Source organism: Lingula anatina, chromosome 3, assembly GCF_051362555.1.
Source record: "Lingula anatina isolate TDL-2025a chromosome 3, LinAna3.0, whole genome shotgun sequence".
NCBI lineage: Eukaryota > Metazoa > Brachiopoda > Lingulata > Lingulida > Lingulidae > Lingula > Lingula anatina.
Genome location: NC_141769.1, coordinates 23,809,359 through 23,835,404, shown reverse-complemented (window position 1 = coordinate 23,835,404; position 26,046 = coordinate 23,809,359). Strand labels below are relative to the sequence as shown.

The 26,046-nt window shown below is 37.8% G+C and overlaps 2 protein-coding genes and 1 long non-coding RNA gene across 5 annotated transcripts in view; 1 reads left to right on the top strand and 2 right to left on the bottom strand.

Moving 5' to 3' along the window:
* The window catches only part of LOC106157619 (nuclear receptor subfamily 5 group A member 2), a 34,009-nt gene extending 29,524 nt beyond the window's left edge, over positions 1–4,485 (bottom strand). Inside the window, exon 1 of one of the 2 annotated variants that reach the window (XM_013533337.2) lies at positions 4,102–4,485. In XM_013533337.2, the coding sequence (XP_013388791.2) occupies positions 4,102–4,309 (208 nt within the window). In that variant the 5' untranslated portion in view covers positions 4,310–4,485. The remainder of the gene's footprint in view (positions 1–4,101) is intronic. The other variant, XM_087008850.1, reaches the window with a different exon arrangement.
* Positions 1,638–17,120, top strand: LOC147763101 (uncharacterized). Its single transcript, XR_015333471.1, has 2 exons — positions 1,638–2,103; positions 16,057–17,120. It is a non-coding gene; the product is annotated as an uncharacterized LOC147763101 (long non-coding RNA).
* Positions 17,024–26,046, bottom strand: part of LOC106157617 (nuclear receptor subfamily 6 group A member 1) — a 32,675-nt gene continuing 23,652 nt past the window's right edge. For both annotated transcript variants that reach the window (XM_087008851.1, XM_024074821.2), the window contains exons 2-7: positions 21,990–22,115; positions 21,220–21,360; positions 19,564–19,619; positions 19,201–19,317; positions 18,125–18,944; positions 17,024–17,872 (exon numbers count right to left, since the gene is read on the bottom strand). In XM_087008851.1, the coding sequence (XP_086864977.1) occupies positions 17,637–17,872; positions 18,125–18,944; positions 19,201–19,317; positions 19,564–19,619; positions 21,220–21,360; positions 21,990–22,115 (1,496 nt within the window). In that variant the 3' untranslated portion in view covers positions 17,024–17,636. The remainder of the gene's footprint in view (positions 17,873–18,124; positions 18,945–19,200; positions 19,318–19,563; positions 19,620–21,219; positions 21,361–21,989; positions 22,116–26,046) is intronic.

The window sequence follows — 26,046 nt, the reverse complement described above, 5'->3', positions numbered from 1 at the left end:
AAAACGCTGTTGTTATGTTATCAGCTTGAACAAGCAAATTCACCCCAATGTATTTTTGATGTGACATGATCTCATAACTTAACCATCTTTATTTCTGCATTATCTATGACTGGGTTTCCTGGGATGCCTTGATCGATCCATCTGGATCGGTCTAACTCCCTGGGGAGTCTCCCTAAACAGCTATCAACTAACCTGCTTAAATGTCTGTCATGCCTACCGAATCAGCTATGGGGTGAAGATATTTACCCCCAAACAGCTTTACCAGGTGCGACAGACATTTAAGACAGTTACGTTGACAATTATTGAGACTCCCCAGGGAGATAAATCGATCCAAATATCTGTGGGAATGGTCCCTAAGTGGATACGGAAATAGATCCAAATGTATCCATCTGCCTAAAGGATGCTGCAGAGCTGTCATTGAATATTGCAGTTGATCAACCCTATCAAAACATGACAACATAGATAATTTATACAGGATGGGGAAATGACACAAACCCATATTATAAAACATGTTAGTGAAGAATGGCTGTCATGAATAGATTGTATGTGACTCTTCAACAAAAAATTCTACCAAATCAAAATACCCTTTTGGACATGGACCTATACAGTGAGTGTTGACTTTTATTCCACAACAAAATGTACCCATTTCTCAGTTATTTCGTAACTATAAGATGACACACTGACACGGCACCACTGCTCCATCCAAAGGAAATTTAGTTTGCAAAATAAAAACATGCACTAATGCAAACCATCTCAGATTCTTAAATCTGTTACGAAAGAACCTCAAAAGCTGAATTTGTTCAGAACTTCCAATATCCAAAAAAAGGGGTCCAAAAGGTTCAACCTGTATGGAGTCATGAAAGGCTTCGGACTCATTATATTGGAACAGTCCATGGAAATAATATGTTATAGCAAATAAAGCTAACACAGGATAAGAGAGAGTGTATTTACTGTTCAAGCAACTGATGATGAAACATTTCATACATGCACTGGCAGATAGAGTAAGGGGGAAGATAGGGGAACACATATTAGATCTATCAACGAATCCTGAACATTTACAAAATGAATACTGATTTCAACAGTGACGTGATTTTATTCATATGGGCCTGAAACAAGACAAAGAATGTTGCAAATAAAAAAGCCATTCCATGTCAGTTATAAGCAAAAAAACCTAATACCCCCCCCCCTCATTTCACCCCTTGACACCCAGACAAGGTTTGTTTTCTGTCTCCCAAATCACTAAAAATAATATGCTAGTTATACTTCAATAAAAAAATCCAGGGTGACATAACCTAGATTTTTAATCTGAACAGCACCTGACTAAGTATGTCTTCACTCTGATTAAACATAACCAAAGGAAAACCCTGGGAAAAGTAAAGATTTATTTAACAGACATAAATATATTAGCACTTCCTTTTTACTTTATATTTAACTTCTGATATAGAAAAGCGTGTTCACATCTGACTAAATTTAGACAGAAAAACAGACTAATTGACACCATCAGATTATCACCTTGCTGGGCATTTATTTACAATACCTGACAAGTTAAGTATCACTTTGCCCCGTGTGTTAATTTGGTTAAAAGTCAATTAGTTATTTTAGAAATTAGTCATTACAATGTTTTCAGAGCTCACAACCAGTGCAAAGTTTTATCTTACAGGAAGGCTGTGTATCACTCCTGGGTTAGACATGTTGGATTCAGCTGACAGCAAGATGCACAGTTCATGCACTGTAGTGCTGAAAATTGAGCATTTTGAACTGATGATTTCACCCTTTTACATGTCATAAAAATGTATCTGAGCTGGTTCTTTAGGGCATTTATTTATAAAAACAAGATTGCAGCCTTAGACGCAATCCCATTTATGACCAAAATAATAAGTAGGGAGTCGCTCAGGTGCAGTTTTAACAGCCACTTGCGCCTCCACTGCACTTATTGAGTCATTTTAACCAATCATTAGACGTCCTAATTAACGTGAGACCCAACTATTACATGTCGTGATCTTAGCGAGTACGGTCATATCGTATCCAGCCTCTGGCAAGAACGATCGACTCCAGATAGCCAAACTGTAGAGAACATTCATGTACTTCCAAAGAAACAGATCGGTAAGTTGTATGCTTTATTTTGTTCACCTCCTCCCTCCTCGTCATCTTCCTTTCTAAGTCTGTTCTTCATCTTTCATCTCATTTCCTACATATAATTTTCATTTATTCATTTCTAGCCCTTAGCAGCGCTATATTCCAGCCACCTTTAATAATTACGTCATTTCCAACCATGCTCTATACGTACCTACACGCGGTTCGTGATCGACATACTAGTAATCATAACAGGTCATCTGGGTGACTCCCTGTCAACTATGTCTATGATGTAATTATCAAACATAGCACCTTATTTTATATTTATTTTGAAGAGGAATAAAAGATCCTAACTGTGATATTTCATTCATTCACTCAATGAGCTTTCATTGACTGTGCCATGAAATATTAGCAGAATTTCGACTCACCATTTTCTACAGGGTTGTAGGGAATTTCTTGGATATCTGGATTCTATTAGCTGTCTATTAGTCTTGTTCATGTTATCAAGATAAAAACTCTTAGGCTTCGTTCACATGCAATGTCTATTTTCTAATTTCTATTTTCTATTTGCGCTATCTTATGATCACGGTCTGTGCCCTGAATATCCCGCCGCGTAATTACTGGCAGCGCGAGCCAGTTACTTATAGTAACTTATAGTAACTGGCTCGCGCTGCCAGTAATTACGCCACGGGATATTCAGGCCACAGACCGTGATCATAAGACATACCGCAAATAGAAAATAGAATTTAGAAAATAGACATTGCATGTGAACGAAGCCTAATAATGTTGCTAATTGCTGAGACTGTCTATCCCACTGTTCACTGAAGCCCTGTTCAATGTAATTACTGTACACATAACAAGTCTTAAAATTAGCTTGATTCACATTTTTTCAGTATCTAATATAGAAAACATTTGAGTGAAATAATTGATGTGTTGGAAAATAGCAAGTTGACATTTAAGTATTTTTATCTGCTGTAGGTTCTGATAAATGGTTACGATCAGGATCATCTTTAATTGATCAGGATCAACCTTATTTCAACCTGCATTCAAACTGAGCAACTGGAATGTTGAGCATCATCCATCATAAATGTAATTTCACGGTACAAGACTTTTGATAGAATCTTTGAAGTCTCATAGCACCTTTTTGTTTCTAGAGTGCAATTATTATGCCGTGCTGTACATTGTAAGTGTAGCTTCCTGTAGCTTACATCCATCAATGTGTGCTATAAGTTACATTAGTTTACTATTAAAAATAAACCATTCATTTATTCAGCACATATAAATACAAGTACTATTTATTCTTAAATTATCTCTGTTATATCACAATTTGCATTCTATCTATTGGTATGCCTAACTTGTTTCTACCCCCCTCTTTCTCAATATTGAATAGGGAATCTCATGAAAAGCATTAAAGCGATAACAACTCTTCATTTTGGCTGGAAAAGTGCCATGAAACAGATTTTTCAAGTAGTTTTCTTTTAATTATTTTTTTAGTGTTCTTTTTGAAAAAATCTCGTAAGGTATTATTACGTAGGGTAGCCATTATTACTACCCTTACATATTACTATGAAGATCTACAAGGTTGGATCATCATGGATGACAAGCACAGATTTCAGAATAATCAAGATATCTGCCATTTTGGTGGCAAAATGGGCTTTTCTACCTGTTGTTCACAATTTCTTTATTGTGAGATTTAAATCCCATATGAACTGCTGTTATCCCTTTTAATTTTCAAACCATATTCCCACATATTAATTTTTTTTATATACTTCAATATTTTGAAATAATAAATGCATAACAGTGGACGGCTAAGTCAGATAGAACTGTGCATATACGTTGTTGTAACACATGCAATCTTGCAGATACAAAATATGACGACTCTATGCCTGGTGTGAAATACACCAGCAGGCAGAGCTCCAAAGCGACCTGAAATCTACACGGATCACGATGACCTAGTTTCGCGACCTAGTATGCCCCGTTCATATCAGTACACCATGGCTTCGGCCATTTACAGTAATTTAACCTCACCTTCCTCTAACTCCTCCACTGTCTTTTCAAACGCTAAGATGGTCATTGAGTCTGTAGAAGACCTGGACGCGCCGTCAGAAGGCGATAACAGAGGCGACACATCACTAGTAGTGCCTTGGAGTTCAGAGGCAACATCATGGGTATTTAATGTTGTTGCAGGGGATGCATTCTCCATACGAAGTCGATTTTCTTCCTCCTTCGGCTCCATCCTCGTTTATTTGAAGCTCACATGAAGTGCGGGGAGGCTGTATGGATTGCAGTGGCTCTGAAAGTGGTTGGGAACTGCATCCGGATGTAGAAACTCTATTATAGTCACTTCATACAGTGCGACTCTTGATTGTTTACGACATACTCCCCAGCACGCTTCTGCGCATGCTTAATATGATTAGAAAGTGCGAGATACTCTCAAACCGGGAGACACCTTAACGTCATAATGGACGAGATTCCCAGAGCAGTAAAAAGTACACGTCTTGTTGCGGAAGATGCACATGTTATGAACGTGTGCTGCAAGCTTAAAACCATGCACAGTGCACGCAATGAGGTCCATTTATTACTTTTCTGGGTAAAACAAGCTCTACATTCTAGATTATATTCTGCTTACGCGTGGAAGGTGGGATATTAGGGAAGGCGGGGGGGGGGGGGGGGGCTTAACGTTTGATCAATCTACAAACATTAGCAAATACGTATAAGGATATTTCTATAAGTATTTATAAAGGTAATAAATAGCATCCACAATTAAATAAAATTTACAATGAGATATTATTTAAAAGACAGTTAATAATGAAAGCAAAAAAGAGTATATATACAAATTATTACATAATTCATATGAATAAAAAAATATTCAACATGACAAAGAGCAACAGATAAAGCCTTGTTTCTGGATAGTGCTCGGCGTCGCGTCATCACGCAGCAGTGACAGTGGCACATGCATACTTGTAGATTATTGCTTACGTTGGTGAATTTTTCCAGTGACCCAATGTTGACACGGTGTTGGATAACTGCCGCTGTGCTGTCTAGTGTAGTTTATTACGTGCATTCCTTATCATTAGCCCGTTTTGTAGACAAGCCTCTTTTTTTTGAACATACAGTTCTTATGATTACCCAAGGGAATATCTTTCTCTGTTTGATACCATACAGATTAGTAAACTTCCGTTTGACGTTTATTCATTATCTTTGCTTTACTGCCGTTTCATTTTCGGGTAACATCACAGTTTTGTATGAATAACTGTACACAATGTAACGGAATATTCTCATGTAATCTTACCGAATTTATATAACGTTTTTGATAAACTTAGAATTGTTTAGCATTCACTTTAAGTTTTAAAAATATTAAACCTTTCTTTCTTCTCACCCGTGATTCATGTTTGGCATGTTGTATTAGTTGACACAGGTGTCATTAATTGTAGCTTTGTCTTTCTACTTCCCTCTATACACGTTTTCTAGATTTGTTACAAATATGTATAAAATCAATCAAGCTTGTAAAATCCACATCTTTCTAAGCAGTTCAATGATCATGACTTTCGCTTGTTCAACGACTTCCTCTAGTCAGCGACCCATAGAAGATAAGAACTGTAATAGTGATTGATACCGTAGTCTTATCGGTTACCTGTTGCCAATGAAATTACTTAGCTTAGACGTTATGTACTTTTTTGTAATTATTCTACGTTATGCACGTTTTATGTAACTTTGCTCAAGATTTACTTATGGTGGATATTTTGCTCGATAAATGTACGCTTTCTGATATGTCGTATTTTTTTCTAATTCGCGATTATCTCATTTGGCCAAAGTGCGTAACAATATTTTTCTCACCTACATGTCAGTGTTTGTCCATTTACAAGGAAGGATTGATCCAAGTTATGATTGTGTAATTGTTCCAATAAAAACATTAAAAATTAATTTGATTCATTTCTATATATTTCTGCCACAGACAGGAATCACGGTATAGAATTATATCTACTGTGATTTTCGTCCCTATAATGCTGTAAAGACACAGTTGCAGCCAATTTATTTACATATTTTAAAAATTTTTATGGAAAAAAAAAAACAAGCAGTAAAAGGGAAATGTTACTGACGGGCTCACTCCAAGGAGCGCAGATATTTCAAGCATTTGGTCTTTGAATGCCCTCCATGCAGTTAAGCACAAGTACATGCATGTACCTGGAACTAGTTATCAAGTTGTCTAATAGGGGGCGTTGAATGTAGTCGACAACCAAGTTGCTAGGGGAGGGATCCTTCTTTGCTTGAAAGACGATCATTGGCAGGATCGTCAGGATAGCTCCCCATTATTATAGGTTTCGTTCTTAAAATGCGCAGGTAGTCTGACTAGCCAAAAGGTTCGACAACCGTTGCGTCTGATAGTCTGTAAGGCAGTTGAGCTTGAAACGTCGTTCGTGGGATTTTGCAGCAAAAAAACTGAGAAATATTAATTCTGACTTTTTCTGATCTCAGCAGGTCTGTAGCTCTGTCGTTTCTGAGTGACTTTCTTAAACCACTGTAAACTCAGGATGCAAACTTTATACTTCCCGCCAAATACTGTATATTATTTACGAATTATTCTCTACTGTCGTTTTATGACCCAATTAACAGCTAGGCCCACACCGCCATACATACAGTATATTGCGTTTATCCTTTCACTACTAAACTAAAAAAAAGTGCTCTTTCTCCATGATGAAATTTTTTAACGTCTTAGATTTTTTTTTTTTTTTTTTTTTTTGCAATTATGGACAGTCAAATGAATCTGCAAAGCTAAAATATCATCGTGTGTCGTTGGTTTCATTTTTGAATACTCAGTAAAAAGGTGTGTGTGTGTGTTGGGGGGGGGGGGAGGCTCATGCGACCGTACTCCCTCCCAAACCTAGGGATTTAATTAACACAAACAAATTTTTGAAGATACAGAAAGAGAGAAATTTCCCAGTGACGTATATAAATTATAAGTGCCAGTTTCTTGTACGACACGATTAAAATCAATCCCGCCCCACTCTACAAAAAAGAAAAAAAAACGAAATTGTTATCCGGCACTATGAAAAGGCCTTATAAATGCCCTTTCTTCAAAATTTTGGTCTTAAATTTGAGGTACTTATTCCCCCTCCCCCCAGTCCAAAACATTTTTGTAAATATAATATTTTTGGGTGGTGGCGGGGAAAAATTAACGAAACTCTCTTAGATTTCTATGTGGTAGCATTTGAGCTAGTTTAGCGGCAATTAATCTACATAAATAAGCGTTTATTGATACACTCCAGGGGTTTGAAAATCCTCTGTTAACTTACACCCCATTTCCATAGATTTTTAGATCGATCTATCCCTGTGGGGAGTCTCACTAGATTACCGTCAGATAATCCAGCTTAAATGTCCGTCCCGATTACTGTCAGCTTGGCCGGCTTAAGCGTCTGTCCCGCCTACTAAAAGCTGTAAGGGGGTAATTAACTATGGTGCCCGCTCGGCTGACTGCAATTTAGCGTGAACCCCCAGGGAGTTAGGTCGATTTAAATCTTAATCTCTGGATCGATCTAAATCTCTGGGAATACACCCTTATTTTTGCCATCCACAGCTTCTTATAAAACCTTGCATATCACATTATATAACACGTTAAAAACTATTTAATCCCTTAAGTATTTTTTTTTTGAGCGTACCTGATGTTGATTCTTCCATCGAAGCTCACGAAGTCATTTAAACTAAATCACTCTTTATAAATTTAATTAAAGGTAGAATCCTAGTGCAGATAGGAATAGATAAATTATGAATGAGTACCAGAAAAAGCTTATTTCTCCGGGAAAATCCATTTTGGCAGGTAAATCCCATAAAGATGGCCTTTAATATCTTTAAGATTTAGTACAAAAAAGTGTGAGTTCATAATCCTGCAACAAACTGCGGTTAAGAATTCCAGTCAAAATCCAATAAGTCTACCTCTGCCTCGTGTGCAGAAATGTGATAAGTAGATATCGTTTACAGTGGTCGTTTACCACTGGATCGAAATATTAGCTAGCTCACTTTGAGTACTGATTCATTGCACGTTATTCTTTATAGTTTGTGCCTCAAAAGAAAAAGGTAAATAGTATCGTATGTCTCCCTATTACTTAGAAGAACGAAAACGGTGAAGTCTAACAAGAGAGATTCTCTAAGCAGTTTTACAGTCGAGTAGATCCCAATCTTTCACAAACAGGTGAAGGGACTGAAGTGAAAACGTACAGTTACCGTGGTAGAAGGGAAGCACCAGATAATGTCAAATCGTGTCGGAAATGTAATTTGGTTAATAAAGAAAAGAGGGGTGTAGATAAAGGTTCAGGGATAGGTCTATTCTAAGCAATGTGTCATGTCATGTTTTTGTTTTTCTCTCCTCCATTCTCTCCTATCCCTCCCTTCTTTCATGCACTTTTTCTTTCTTTCTTTCTTTGTTTCTTTCTTTCTCAACTTTTCTTTCTTCCCCTTCTTCATTTCTTTTCTTTTTTTTTTGTTGCATTCATTAATCCAGTTGTGTCTTTAATATTACAACATTACAATGTTTCTTTATCTATTTAATTTAGTGTCTGTTATTGAGTCGAACTAATAGAATGTATGTAGCTTTTAATGAATGACAGACTTGGAAGGATCCTAAGGGGTATGAGTAATTATATTTCCATTTATTGCACAGGGTCTAGGCCTTAAAGGCACGCCTGAAACAGGGCTGTAAACCCAGTTGTCATCACTCATAAATGAAATATCATTGGGCTCTCTATCCAGGCCTACCCAACTACCAGACTCGGCACATAAGGATCCTGAATTAACCGGTATACCGGACCACACTACCCGTTTTCAAGGTGTGTGTCAGATTGCATTTCGGAATATCTGTCAGAACACCGACAGGATGAGCCCGCGGTCGTCCTACAAAATTATGGGGTATGATACTCCGAAATGCGATCTGACACACACCTTGAAAACGGGTAGTGCGGTCCGGTATACCGGTTAATTCAGGATCCTTATGTGCCGAGTCTGGTAGCAGGCCCAATCCAATCCTTGGTAACATTCTTTATGCGCTATCCATAGCAGAAATGCGATCACAGAACTAATAATATTCTTGAATTCTTTCCGCTTCTCTTACAGATATGGGGAAAGAAGATTTCCTGGGTGTAATATGTCCACCCGTATAACGCACGTGCTTTATGACTGATACATGGTGTGAAAACCAATATTGCCACAGGAAATTATCATTCAGTTTCTCCTTTCACAGTTTCCTCTACGACTCCTAGACTTAGTCTAAGACTATCAATTTTTTATGAATTTTAATTTGTATATAATAGTTTATGGCTACATAATAATAATAATAATAATAATAATAATAATAATAATTATTATTATTATTATTATTATTATTATTATTATTATTATGACAACGAGAATAAATTGTACCCCAATTCCATGATGCCATGGTGATTACGCCTATGCATAAGATATGAATAACAAATATAATTTTCAATAGTAAGAGCATTTCCTCTGTTCGGAAAGCACAAATGAGCATGTGCATATCTGATCAAATAAAATATTACAAAGGCATATTGGGAAGTGGACAGCATATAAAATTTATCATAATCAGTTCGCTGTTGAATTTGAGGAGTGTTACTTTCGACAATATCGGAAATTTTAACTCATTTTTGTTTAAAGTTCAACGACAGTTGCTATACATGTACGAATCAACCTATGATGCTGTATTGCACTGCATAGTATCGACCTCAAAAGCATTAGTCAAATGAATATATACATAAGATACATAAGTAAATAAATAAACCTACGAGGCATGACGTTTCGGTCCATTATTTTTCACCACCATTAAACATAAAAAACAAACAAACAAGCAAGCAAAAAAATTTAAAAAAAAATTCACCGTTGTTAACCAGTATTGTTACTTAGCACACATTGGAAATTTTATTGTTATATTACCTCTGTCGCTGCCAAAATGAGCATATCTACACGATGATCGCTCCCTCTTTATGTAACCCGTTTCATCAAATGGATTCCGCCCTGGGTCCTGACAACAGAACATCTCTACTTGCTTGCAATGTGACAGTCTGGGGGGCTCTGTGAAGTCCCGTTGTTGTTTATATGTCAAACATGCACTGAAAAGCATGCTGTTATCGCCCCTTTTTGCCGCGTGACATTCCCTATATAAGACAGATTTGAAAGTACATTTGTGGTGGCCTTTATATTCATTTCGACAACATTTCGAAACTCGATATAGATTTTAAGGTAGCGCAATTTCCTTGTTTATTCTCTTAGATTTTTTTATTTGCGCTGACTTAGGACGCCCAAGCTACTAGTAGTGTGCACTTACTCCACGGTAGACTTTCACTGAAAGCAATCAGATGAACAGACTAACATGCCTCCTCCTGGCTTTGAGTAGAATACAGAAAAGAAGGTTACTGTACGAATACGTTCCAGAGACAAGAGGAGATGGATAAGTCTGTCGTGGAGTGAGCGCGAACTCACTAAATAGTGCGACCTAACTCATTTTGACCAACTGGACGCAACAAGCATAAGTTTACATTTCATGTCTATTACCTGTTGTTTTTGAAATTGAAAATTTCCTTGGCCATTTTCATCTATACATTAAGAATGCATTCTGTTAACTACATTTCAAATCAATATATGCTTGATTAGATGTGGTAGTCCATGTACCTTTAACAATTGATATCGACCACTTACGAGGACGGAAGAGCAATTCAACAACCAATAAGACATTTTTTTTCTTAATTCCTCAACGTACCTACCTTAGCATTTGTCGTTCAAAAATACGTAGTTGTGTGTCGGAAACTAACGTCTGTATTGTTGAAAACTACTGCAGCGTGTTTTAGTAATTGTGGAAGAGTCAACTGCAAGCCAGCAATATATTCGTGTTTTTGTGGTCGATTATACAGAAATTATGTAGCAATTGCAGTTGTTTTCCCCCAAATCAAGTCTTTTTGCTGATTCATTTTAGGTATGATTGAAACGCTGCACGAGGCTGCAATTAGTTGACGGTTTAGATTTCTGCGGTTTTTGAAAAGGCACGCGCTTAGTCCTCATGACTGCCTCGACTTAAAAGCTAGGGTCTGTCTTAGCTACTGCATAGATGTTCCTTTCTGAAATCGCCTAAAGTAGAAAAGACGGTGTTGGCGATTAGCAGGCAAGGGTACACCCAAAGGGTGCGAATGGAAAAGGTGCAGATTGGAGCTATTCCAGTCAAAGCCCCCCTCCCCCCCCCCCCCCCCCCCCCCACACACACACACACACACACACAAACACCGCCCCTCACTCAGAATCGCCGTTTCTTGCTTCCTCAATGCTAACTGCAAAGGGTAACTTTATCTGCGCATGCGGCACGTAGCCGGTTACGCAGTAAGCTTTTGGTGGGTTTGAGAATGTAAGTTTGAAGATATCATACTAAAGTAACAAGCTTGTCAAACACACGGTTTACCATCGCCTTACACTTAATTTCTTTACATCAGAAAAGAACATAGAAAAAAATCCAAGGCATTTTAGCATATTTTGACATTTAATGCAGACTCCTTGTTGCGTTTTCATTATGTTTTCAGTTTTTGAATACCCTGGAATTGTATTTCAAAATATCTGCAACATTTCATGTTGCCCTCTTCCGATTTTCAAGACATCTTTCCAATTCAAATTATTTTGCAATTCTGGAATATGAAGGTACATGGGCCTGTTTCTTTGCGATGGAATAAATGTGCGTCCTCTATATTACACTACATTATCTTCACAAACAATGCCTCGTCCAAAAGCAAGTTAATTCCTGTGACCCCAAGCCCCTCCTCTTTAAAATTTAACTGTCACATATTTATTTAGTGTGGAGCGTTTTGTTTCTTTAAAATAAGAGACCAATAATCTATCGACTGTCTAAATCAACGAAGAGAAGCAGCTGTTGCGCATAGACAGATGTTCGAAGTTTGTGCTGCTGTTTAAACATTGTGAGTAAATGACGATTTTTTTTCTTCTTTTCTTAAGCTCGCTAGTGAAACGCTACATAGCGTGCGCGTGTGCAAAGATGCGGTTGGAAACTGGGCCTGCACAAAATGTGTCAACAAGGAGAGCGACAAGAATTCGATTCTGTAAGGTAGGGTGTGGTGGTCTAATTGCATACCACAGCCGACCCTTACCCTCTAGTAGCGCCACAGATATTTTTGCGCTTGATATGTACAGATAATTTTCGGGCTAATCCTGTGCAGATTTTAGCGAGAAATTTAGCAAAAAAATAAAATGCCACCAGACCGCTGGAATCTGGAAGAGATCAGCTAACCCTACTAGTTTTTAGGAGGGGAGAGGTTATTGCCCTTAAAATTACCTATGCGAATTCGTATAGGATTTCCCTCAAGTACTGTAGGTAATTGGCTCAATTTCCCACAAGAAATCTTATAGGACCCAAAAAGAATATGAGATGGAATGGGAGAAGTTATTGCCCTTACAAATATTTCTTATACGAATTCGTATAGGATTACCCACAGGTGCTATAAGAAATTGGCTCAATCTCCTACGAGAAATCTTATAGGATCCAAAAAGAATTTGGTGAGATGGAATGGTCAGCCCTGTTTCTGTTAAAATCGTTTCCTATGCGCCTGCTATGAAAGAGAATGACAGATGATGACTAAATGTCTAGCTTTAAAACTAGACAAAGAGGTTTTATGTTCAAAAATCGATGATATGTTTTTTCAGTGGCAAAATGGTGACATTTTTAAATGTCCAGAAGTCTAGTCAACTAGAAAGTACATATATCATATATATTAATACATCATATTACAAGCATGCTCTCAAGTGATATGAAGATGTCACAAAGAATGTTATATTAGTGTGAGGCATTTTCATATATGTCTTGCAGTGTCTATTTTTGATAATATCCATAAAATAGCAAGTATTTAGCAGGAAAATAATAAAGGGAATGCATTGGTGGCAAAGATAGTATATATATTTGGGGGAGAGAGAGGGCATCCAGGCCCGTAGCCAGCAATTTCAAAAGGGGGGTTCTTTTTCTGAAAAAGTGGACCTTTTTCCATAAAAACTTTATGTACCTAGATCAAATTTTACCCAGAGTGGACCTTTTCCCACCAAAAGGGGCGGATCTTTCGAACCCCCCGAACCCCCCCCTGGCTACGGGCCTGGCATCTTCTTAAAGTGTTAGCCTTCTTCCAGTCCATAGTTTTTTACTTTTCCGTCAGTGAGCTTCTGGGTACGTTCCACAGGCTGCACCAACGGAGTGTAGGCAAGCAGGTTGCCACCTTCCCTTTGTAAAAAATGAGGTAAGATTGGTTTCTTTTATTATTTATTATTATATTTCATGTTCTAGATTGGTAAATGTGAGAGATAAGAGCAAATGCAACCGTTTCATGTTTTATGCGGAATTTCACTGTGGAACGTGATGCATATATATATATATATATATATATATATATATATATATATATATATATATATATATATATATTTTTTTTGTTTATAACATGACAAATAAAAGATCTGAAAAAACGGTATTTTCACGTTTTACAACATATAATATTTCCAAAAGGTTTGCAGGGCCTCGTAATGCACACAAAAATCGGGACATTCTATTGTTTGTTCACGGAGGTATCCATCATCCCTGCAAGACCTGCCGCGGCGGCATGCTCCAAAAATCATTGATCTTTTTACAGTGTAAACGGTGCTATATTTTAAATGCACGTTTGGGACGAAAAAAAGCCAGGATAAGTTGTAATTCACACGCGTAGTGCATGTTCAATTGCATGCTAAATATTGAGACTTGGTATAACGACCGCCAAGGTCCTACTCTATACATATACTATAAAAGAAAACTAAAAATAATCATTGATGTCTGCAGAATAACCTTCTTGGTTTATAATACTAAGGGCTTTGTTTCTCTTTTTTAATATGATGACTATAGAGAGATAATGGCAATGTTTTTCACCCCATTTGATTTTAACAAATTTGATTAAACCCTTCCCCTTTTTGGGGTACATTGTTTCTAAATATAAACAAATACAACACTTCATTTCACAAGAAGTGGAAGAAGTGATGCACTGCCCACTCGTTCTCTCCTAACGCAATGCATGGCGTTGAACGTGAATTGTTACAGTTGGGCAGTACACTTCCGTTGTAAGCATTCTTGTTGTTGTAAGCCTGTGATCACACGCTATCAATAGTTTCGATATAAAACTGTAATCAGTTGTAGTTTGGTGTCAAAGGAATCATGTGTTCAGTCAACCTTAAAACTCTTTTGTCATCCTTCTTATACCAGTTAGGGTTTCGAGGGGAGAAAGAGTTTGAGTTTTCTATCTCTGGCGAGCTGGAATGCTTGGTTGAGTGGGATGTTGTTCGATTGCAAGGTCTCTCGTACTCCATCTATCCACTTCTATCCACTTAAAACGAGGGTCAGAAAATAAGCTTTCACTCCGAGTTTTTTTTTTTTTACACTGACCAGTCACCTTTATAACAAAAATATGCAATGCACACAAGTAGAGGCAAACGACATGTCTCATTTCAATACTACTTGATGAAGATGCCCATTTTTATAAAGTTGTATCTATTTCATACCATACGTGGTGCGTGTGGATATCAGCCGCAAGGTCCGTGGGCGGCAGGGGGGGGGGGGGGAGGGGCATTCCAACAGATTTTTAGTGTAGACTTTTCCTCCCAGTTTATCAGAAATCTATTTTATTTCCTTTATTCAAGTGGCTGAACAAATATTCTGCTTTCATGTATCTTGTGGTTCTTGAACTTTGGCATTTCCACACTCATTATAGAAAAGTGCACAGAATTAGCCAGCGAAATAGGAAATAGGTTGATATTTAGTGAAAAATCAATCTGTGGAGGCTGCCACACACACACCGAACATTTTCCTTACCCTACGGCCCTGGGTACTGTACTACCATACAACAAACCTAGCTAATTGAGAGCCTGCGACAAATCAAACGATTCGGAACGATAACAATAACTTTATAACCATACAACGCATCTATCTAATTGAGTGCGCGCGACAAATCAAAAGATTAGGAACGATAACGCAATAGTAAGAGGCCGCGGTTTGGGCGTGACTGGAATATTTACAAACAAAACTTTATCCCTTTGTATAACTGTTGTAGTCATTTGAAGTCAGGGAACCAATAAATGTCTCAAAGCCCATTCGGACAAGCAGTCTGCAGTGTCATTCACATTGTTTGCAAAGCCTTTAGCCCTTTCTTTATTAGGTTTTGTTTGGGAATTTTGTATTCCACACAAATTTTGATAAAAGAAAACACAGAGGAATGTGGTCTAGACTAAAACAGGGTAATGTGCCAGCGATATAGCATGAACCGCACTGTTAAAACACAAAGGTCCTGTTGTAAGCTTGACAGAAAGTCGGCTCGGAGCAAATCGTTGAAAACAGATTGTGTCGTAAAGCCGCCACTCTGTTAGTGGCGTAGATAGGTAGGCCTACATAGGATTTATCGCAAGGTGACAAAGGTATCTCTCTCTCTGTATTGGTACTTTAAATGATAACTGTATTAAGGCACAAATGTGGGCTATTAGTATTAGCCGTGATGTTTATACTGATAGACCTAGCATTTATTGCTACTACTAACGAGAGGGAATACAATTATTGGCGCGATTACGGTTTTAAGTTTTCATTTTTATCTCTACATGTAGTTAATGACATGATAATTCCAAAACGTACACTTTGGCTAGTAGTCTGTTACAAAATTATTATAGCTCATATACTTTAATCTTGTAGGCCTATACTGTTGTAGATGCCTCTGATACCAGAGGATAGCCAAAACGGGGATTCGCTGATTTTCAACACTATTGTTCTGCTGGCCACCATGTGGTTATGCATTTATTTGAATCATTATCACCTCATTATTTTTTCAGTAAATGAAGCAAAACATGCAACACAGGGGATTGAAATGCAGGCCACCATATCATTTTACATAATAATTGAGTCAATGATAGATCGTGTTCTTTTTACAGGACACAGGCTGAAAAAATGAGGGAATTGGGAATGGACGTACGCAGTCATTCATCCGAATTGTATGTCCCTTACAAGTGGGAATCAAAGACCCACGAAGTGAAAAAAGCACAAGCAACTGAAAACAATAATATATTCCATGATGAACCCGACAATAAGGATCCTGATTTGAATCCATTGACATATATTGAACATTTGTATCTTCGTCCAGCACTTAGAACCAAATCTCACAACAGCGAGATCACGTTATATAGAAACTCGGAAAAATCCTTGAAATTTGACAAATATCAATGGTTTAAAAGCACCATTGAACACCTAATAACCTTAGAACCCGAGAGGTTTTCATCATCTATAATAATTCCTAATACAAAGTCAACAAACAGTTACCAATCGTCCATTTTTTATTCATTTGGCGGGGTGGTGCTACGCAAGAAATGCGTGGTTGTGACAGAAGAGTGCTATGCGGTGGAAACTTCAGAAAGCGAACCGAAAGTAAAACTGCATGACAAGCGGACAGTTACCACTGTGGTGTTGAGTCAGTATGGGAAGACAAATGGACAGAACGGGACAATAAGGCAGTTCTTACCATGAAGAGTGATTATCTTCAAGATCTACATGTATTGCCAATTAGAGACAAAAAGATAATTCCAACATGGCCTCTCGATTATTATTCACCATGTTAATTGATTTAATATTTTTATTACACATAAAACAATGTGCAGTTGTTCACCTTGTCAAAAAAATGTATATTTTTTTTTTACACAAAATTAAAGAGAAAAAGAAACCGTCTTTAAAATGGATCAGTTTATTGCTTCTCAACACCAAAAACCAGCCCAAACCCCGAAACACAACTGCACGGGCATTGTGCATTACACTAGCACATACCTTTATTTTTTTCCATTTACTTACTATACTAAGGTTTGTAATTTATTGTTATAATTTTTATTATTATAATTCATTACAATTATTTACATACGTACATACATACATAATGTTTTTTCGGGGATCTTGATGTAAGAATATCCATGGTTTTACGGCAATAACAAAGTATTTCTTAAATACCATCTTTACATTTTTACTTGGTTTCATTTATCATGGGTTCACCTGTCAAACTTTTTCAGACACCCGACAAATAAAATGGTGTTATTCTAAAGGAGGTCTCGGATGCTAACGTTCGCAACAAAGTAGATTAAAAACACCGAGCCACTAAATGACTGTCTGACTACAGGGCCCGCAAGTAGTTTGTAACGAAAAGCTTGTACTTATAGTATCAAAGGATAGCCATTTCACACTTGCGTTCACTGCCAAACTGATATCAAAGTTTGTCGTCACTTACAGAATCATATAGATGCCAACAAATGGCCATTCCAGTCATTTCAAAATGTCCTTAATTGTTATTTTAGTATAGAGCGGTCGTTTGGAGACGTGCTATTACGTCATGTATATACAATCCGTGGGATCTCATACCCTTTCATTTATTGGAGTCTCGCGTATATAAACATAGAGCTCGTTCTCCTGTCATGTGACGCAGGATGGATGTTTTTAACTGAATGGCCTGGCAACATCCCAATACTTCATCGCCTCATTTGGCATCCTCTACCGGATGTAACAGAAGCTGTTTGAAGATCGACGGCAGTTGTTCCAGAGGATATTCACTGAGGTTTTCTCCGACCACCTTCAGTGGCTCGAGGACGTCCAGCATGGCTTGTACACGTGTGGCCGGCTGAAGAGTGACCGAACTGGACAGGTAGTGAAGGACTTGGGTAAAATGATTGGCTAAACGCTCGGTCTCCGTCAGGTGATGCGATATAAGGATGTCTGAAAATATATAATGTGATATGATATGATACAATATGTGAATTATTTAGATCTAATACTGATATTACTAGAATCATGGACGAAAAAAAGTAAAGCATTTATCGGTTGCTGCTACTTTAGACAAAACCGGCTTATTGTTTTAGGACCTCGACTGGGTACGCTTTTGCGGTACTTTTCGCCACTTAGGGTGAAGCAAACGTGCTTCCTCGTTTGGGGTGTGAAACATATCGACTTATTTATACCAGTACTTACTTTGCCTTAAGAAGCAAAAGCTCTTCAGGACCGCCCATTCTTCAGAGGAAAGCCTTAAATCCAGTAGATGTTTGCAGAGAGTCAGCAGTTTTTTGCAAAACATTCTGGACTCCTGGGTCTGGTATCTCGTTGGAATAACATAGGTTTGCAACAGCTGAGCCAGTCGGGAAAGGAAATATTTTTCGCCAGAGATCAGCGCCGTTATTATTGTCACAGAAAAGAAAGACTTGGTTGTCAAAATGGCTACCTCCTCTGAGGTCAGTTTGTCAAGAATGGGCTGTCGTTTGATCCACTCCGAGTGAACGTTACACAATGAAACTATGATCTCTGAAAACCTCAACACAGTCTGTTTATGTTCTTGTTCATCATCTACGTTGGAAACGCCACACTGTGAATCTTGAACGCACTCGGGTTCTTTTTTAATTGTCACTGCATCCTTCAGGTGGCTGTCACGCTGTCGAGATAACTCGGAGAGCATGTGAAGGTTCCTGCACCTATCCCTGGCATCTGTTAAACGTCTCTTTTCAAATTCCATTGCAGCCAGCGTTGCCTTTTCTGCATCCAGCAACACTCTATGTCCATAAGGCGGGAGATGCGTTTCCCCAAGTGAAGAGGGCGCCAGCAGCGACCATGGTTGGCCAGCGGCACTGAAGCGACTGATGTCGGGTATCTGTCCGGGGTGCATGGGGTCAAGCCAGGGGCGACTGTATGTCCATAGACCAGGGTGATTCCATAGGGCTGGTGGCGTGCACGGTATACAATGACGGGGAATCCCAGGGCAAAACACTGATGATGGGCCAATCCTGGGGAACCTTGAAAGCTGTAACAGACATTTGTGCTATACTTTGTGTGAAATTGCTGACACACTTATTTATATGGCTTCAAAAATGGATAAAACTTTGTGCTTTTAGTGATCTTAATATTAACGGGGTGGTTTGGAAATGAATGTAGTTGTTGAAAACGTTCACGGTCAGAGGCGACATTTAAAGGCAGTTGTGATTGTTACAAAATGACGTACGTAAAGGCCATTAAGTGGAAAGTGAAGGAACTTAGGATACAGGCGGTTCCAAACTTACGTGCGGCTCCATAACGTGAGGTGACAAGGGAAAGTACCCACTGGGCGCAAATATGCCGCTATCACCTGGATCAGAGTAGTCACCCTTTAAGATGCGAGATATACATTCTGAGGAATACTGAAAATGATGAAAAAAAATCTTCAACATGATAATAAAGACAGTGAAAGACGCCCTTGGCCCTTTAACGTAAAAATGACAAACCAAAGAAACAGTGTATTAGACTGATCTTTATTTATGAAAGGCACGTGTGTAGAAATTTCGATTTGGACTATGGCATAATGATAATAATAAAATATAATATTAATAATAATTCCGCCTCTAAAGTTGTATGTCTACAGGCTTTGATATGGGACTGATATATACCTTCACTGCCCCTGTGTGTCTTGTCCTACCTCCTGGCATCCGGTCTTCTCGGATGGCTGAAGAGAGAGCAAGATTTTTGATAAAAACACGGATCAATATTTGAATTTTAAATTATTCAAAAACGGTAAGTCAATAACCAAATTTTTAATCTGGACGGGCTGACAGTTTACAACTTTAAGGACATTTTGAACAAGGTTTGTCTAAATTCTAAAAGAATCTTGACCGGGTTTTAAAAACCCTGTTTTTTTAATCCACGGGCGTAACTTTAGGGAATGTTTAACCCTAAAGTGCATGGTAGTGGGTGTGTTATTGCTGGCCATATTTCAGAATTCAGAAAGATGTAATCATGTTCAAGGTCGAAATATGCACTAGATAGAAAGAGAGACTACAAGTTCTCTGTTAGAGCGCGAAGAAGATTGGATTTTGAATTTAGCGCTACGGTGATGTTATAAAAGGCACTAATCATTAAAAATCACTTAATAATGGAAGACTTTTTTATTCATTGAAAACTTCATCGCAAATTATCTACACTGTAAAAGTTATTTCCGACTTTTTTTTATCCAAGACGGTCAAAAGTTCAAGTCAATCTTTGAAAGAAAATGACCAGGTCATGACATTTTTATCAATTTTACAAGGGGTTTGCCATTGTTAAGTTGTGCCAACTTCATCTCAAGATCATATTTGATGGCAAGTCTATGTCAACGAAAATGGACAATACTTAAAACTTTATCAGACTGACACCTAATGTAATGATGCAGTGAAAAAGTCGATTTTGCATTCTTCGCGCTGGTAACAGATATATCAGTTTTGAGTTTTACAAGAGCATTGTCTTTTAACGTACATGTCTCCACATTAATGAGAAACAGTCTATGCTGTAGCTTACTGTTGGCCATGCTCCCCCCTTTTTTTTTGCTATATCTTGTAACTGCCAGTGAATGGCAATATAGCATATTTTAAAAATATAAACGTGGTATATCTGTGAATTTAGCTTTACTTTAACAAAATATCTTAAAAACAGTTTTATCCCTCCGATCCAAAACATTTGTTACGTCAATCAAACACAAATGGGTCAAATATATAAATTTTACACGGATATGACAGTTTGATTGCCACCATCCATTTTATTATGTGAGTAGCCAAGATCCATCACACATGTTATGTTTTCGTGTTATTCAGTCAGAGTAAAAATGTTATAAAATTTAACAAACAAATCGCTTTTTTTGACAAATGTACAGGCACACGCAAAACTAAAGTGATGAGAAAGGAACAAAAACACCACCTGCGGCGTAACAGTCATAAATTTCGGCATTCGTACTCACAAACTGAGGTTCGAGTTCGCAAACGCCCAATCCGTTTATAAGGCCTATGAAGGGATTTTGAAAAAGTGACAGTGCATAAAATGAAGGACATAAACACCCTTGGAAGATCGACCTTCACTTTTTGCAAATTATAGCAGATTGCTTTTGATATGTAGCTGCAAGAAAAGCTCTCAATTTACATTTTGTTTACCATTTGATGAAAAAAAAATATTTCCCACAACAGGATATTTCCACTGATTTGACGTATTCACGCGATCGTATGATGGATTCCGAAAAGCAGTACCAGAGTTCAGATACGTTCTTCATACTAGGTAGACAAATAAACGCTAAAATTTACCTTTGACGTTCATTCCGACTTTAAGACATTGAAGCAGACGGCAGTACTGGCACCTGTTTCTGGTGCGCTTGCTCATGATGCACCCTTCGTGATTCCTACACTTATACACAGCCCGATGGAGCACGGAACGCATGAAAAATCCTGAAATCAAAATATGCAGATTTGGACTTAAAATGATCTTAATCAGTTACATAAAGAGAACTATAACAAATATTACGTTTTTATGTAGTAGTGTTGATTACGTAGCAATGTGAAGGATTCGAAACATTTGCTCCCCTTCATTTTTCACGTCACAAATCCCATGCTACTTGCTCACAGAGCGATCTTATTTTGGTGGGACATGTATGCCTTTTTAAATATTGAAAACATAGAATAACATTAGGAAGTGCAGTGAGGCTTACAGTAATCCTTAAAAATATTTTTATTACAGGAAAAGAAATCAGAGTTTATTCCAAAACTATCAAGTTACGGATACCAAAGACACTTTTTTCGTCATGTTCAACCCAGATGTCCTTTCTTTTCCCCAAAGAAACAAAACACATCTTTTTACGACTGACTCATTTATCTATACATTTGTTACAAGATTTTTATATACAGGTAATTTGATACTTGTGCTTTAGTGATAATGGAATATGTATAATCAGTCTGCGTGGATCTATGCGTGGGTGTGTGCATATTTGTATTTTAAAAATAGACGATGAATAATTAAAAAAGTAAAGAAATAAATCCAGACTTCCTTTTTTACTAACTGCCTAATGCAGCCTTCTCACCTTTGCATCCCTCACACGACATGACGCCATAGTGCAGTCCCGTGGCCCTGTCATGACAGACGGCACAGGAGCGTTCCTCCTCATCCTCCTCGTCAACATCCTTCGTGCGCTTGCCGTCTATCAAGTCTGAAATAAAAAAATAGAGACAACGTCACTTTCATTATTTCTTATTTATGTGGACCTCTTGCCATGCAAAAATGTGATGGTCGATTATTACATGTGTACGGGGGGGGGGGGGGGGGGGGGACCTATGAGCGCATTCAGGACAGCGGATTAGCAATTCCGCGGATCAATATGGCGACCAGCTTAAAAGCTTGCCACTTAATTCCCCATTTAGTTAGACACTGAATACGTTCCCCGCAACAAGCATTCAAGTGGGTTGTCCATATTTGATCCGCGGATCTGTTAGTCGGCTCTTCTGAATGCGCTCTATGACGGAAATGGACTCAGCTCGTGATACGAGGCCAGACACCTCAACCGGATTTCTTTCTTTTTTAACCTCATTTGCATTTGCTTACTTAAGTTCTCGTTATGGCGATAGAGATATTTGGTCACCGAACTTAATATAAGAGAGAAGCATTTCTATTTTTTGAATTTATCTATTTTGTGCCCTGAACTAAGGGGTACCGTCAAAACACACGTCCCCAGGGACCCAGTTCCTAAGGCATTAACAGAGCACCCTTGCACATCCCAAGAAAAACAACGTGATTTTTTTTATCAAGGTTCTTTTTTAAAAATCAAAGTAAAATGCAGCGTATACAATCAAAGCTCAAGCAAAATAAAATTTTATTGTCACTCTTTTACATAACTTTCTGTCAGAATAGAAATCTTGGCATAGTTTTTATGATTTTTAAATCTAAGAAACTGTGGTTTGTTTTCTTTAAAGTTTTAACTTTAAAGAATAGACATCTTTCAAAAAGTTCCTTGGTCTACAGATCTCATACACATGCATGTGCAATTTTTCTGCAAATTTGTCAAAGAGGGTAGAAATACAAACGCGTAGAATAATCAGATTGTAAACGTCCAATAACTCCTTCGTTATTTTCATATCGAGTCCTCCCGCAAGTGGCCAATTAAGCCTCTAAACAGACAATTCGTTTCTGAAACAAAACGTTAAAATAGAATCACCAGTTGATTCATAACATTTGCTTTCTCGAGTAGCTGTGAAAGATAAATGTGTTGTTAATTGTGGTCAACCTTGTGCTCGATAAAAAAAACTTCTCAAAGCCATTCGCCTAACGATCATCAGCCCGTACGTGATCATGCTGTAAAATAATGGCTTAATCTAGTTCCACCTGTTTTGTCTGCCTAGCTTTGAATTTACGCAAGGAACCCCGCAGACGGTTTTTAAGGTAAACAGATGGACTGACAGCAAGGAACATTGTAGAAGTCAAAGCTAATGTTATGTCGTTAGTTCTAAAGGAAGCTCTCATTACTACGGGTGACATGATGGCTTTTGTTAAGGCGTGAAGTCTTGTTCAATTACCTTTCAAACTAAGATTTAGTACAGCTTTGTCATAACCTGGCGTAACAAATACAATCAGTTTGCGTTCCACCTGCCATATATACTGGTACGTGCCAGTAACTCGATGCCATCCTAGTACTCGAACGCGCCGACACGCAGATTTTTTTAAAACTCTATAATGAAATTCCGGTGCTCTGTATTGGTGAAAATTTTTCAGAAAATCAAAAGTACACTGTACTAGTGTAATATGAATTGAACTGGACTGAAGAAATCTGTAATAAGGGATGTCGTTTTTTCTTCCTTGCTTTTTTCAAAGGAAATAACGAGTTTTAAAATTGGAGCGATACAATTGTCTCAAATATACATAAGTTCGGTTCACACGTAATTTAAATACTCCGCTATAAAATGTGTTCGAAAACAGAACCGAAGCTGAATGAAACAGGAAATATTGAAATTGAACATAATGAAAATATGTACTGCATGTTCAGAATCGATTAATATAAGAATGTAAGCTATATTTTTTTATCTTTTCATTATTGGAAACGGGCAAGTTTGGTAAGCATTGGAACGGCACGTTCTACATTAAAAAATGTATGTTTCTTGAATTTGGGATATAAAGCTATTAAGGACGGGGAATCTTTAAACTTCTCATAATCAATTAAAGGCAGAACTTCATCTCCAAACTGTGAATATGTATACGTTTCTGTACGGTTGCTGTTGTTATTATTGTCTTTGCTTAAAATATATTGTTTAGCTCCGGGTCATTTTTCATTTCTTGTCCACTGCATTTTGTTTTTATTATTCTCTAAATTCAGGACGTTAGTTAAATCGCAGTCGACAGTCATCAACCTTACATGGCGTGTCACGCGAAGTTGACGACACTGAAATTGACCACCTGTTTTTGCAGCTATGGGACGGACATTGGAAATTAACCTGACAATAACTGCCCTTCCATTATTCCACTTATCAAGATCTGCAGCCGTGTAAGGGTATTATCGCGGAACATGTTACTAAAACACACAACATACATCAACAAACATTACCATTATAATTTTCCTTATATATGTGATTCCGATCAAAATAAAAAAACAAAGTGGGTCCGTTGGTCGCTTTTTTGACAACCAAATTGCCCCGTAGCGTAGATAATGTTCTCATGCCTTCGTGTAGATAAAGTCATTACCCGGGGTATCTTCCCCCCTGCCCGGGGTATGCCCGGTGAAGTCCATGGGTAAATACTTGTGGATGTACTTTATCACGTGCTGGCAGAACTTGAAATGACCGTGGAGCAATTGGGGTGGTCACTGTTCACCATTAACGTGGGACTGACCGCTGCTGGCGTGCTTAACGTATTGGGATGCCAACTGATGATACAGATCTTTACATTTTAGACATTTTTTGAATTTTTTTGTGCCTTGGCTGCAATTTGGAATATGCAAATGGCGTAGAAAAAAATGCCGGCAAATGAATTACCATTTGGTTTTACTATATTTTAGAACGACTACTGCTACCGGCTATTACGCTGACGGCAGTACAACTCATGTTCCACTGGTCTAGTCAAATATTACTTCGGCCTTTTTTTACTTTAATTTTATCATTAAGGAAGATGACTTTTATCACTGCTTAAGCCTTTACAGCTATCCAACAGTCTGTCAAAAGATCAACAAATCTTTTATTTCATCCCGCTACACCTGCAACCGCGTGACAAAACGGTGCTTTGTTAAATAAATGAAGGCCTATTTTTACTATCAGCGTCTACTAAATTGATGTCAAAATGCTGTAACTCAGCTCCCTCCGGCATCGTCTGCAGCACTGGAAGGAGATTGACACGTAGTACACGTATCCTTATTATGAAGCTACCACTTTATACACGATTAATGAGTGACCCCTCTACTTTATTTAAAGGAGCACTTTATCAGTATTAGCACCAAATACGCTTTTACGGATTTTAATAGTTTTATCTTAATGGAAACTCCCATCTGTCCTTTTTACCCCCTCGATCAATCATTGTATCCAAAATAGTTTTTTTTTTGTAAATAGAAATTAGTTCCGCCAGAACGGAATTCATCGTCATCACATGATACTGTGGCCCTCCAAGCTTAATCTTGATCTCTCTGGTATTTTTTTTTTTAAATTTACAACCAATACAGATAGAGTTGTTGATATGGCAAATCTAAGTCATCCGATGGTTATCAGTCACAAATAGAGGGCCAGAGACATCCCCTGCCATTATCATTTGCCTCCTTGAGTTATCTCCATTTTTTGTGCTTTTTATTTGCTTAATTTTTTTTACAATCGGATTAGTTGAAATAAGTAAAAGTGACAGATTTATGTTAACTCATAATCACTCACAAAAGCGCCGTTTATTTTGATGATAAAAACCTTCCTCCGCTGTCTTTGAAAAGGAATATCGCGCGCGCTAAATTAAAAAAAAATTACGGACATTTCCCAGGTTAAATAAGAGTCAACAACCCTTACTTATCTGGGCTAGAAATCTTGCTTTGAGGAAAAGATGGACGCCACCCTTGACTTGAATAGGCATACATATCCCTTTGTCATATTTCATCTTCGCCCATCCCCTTCCAAAAATATACA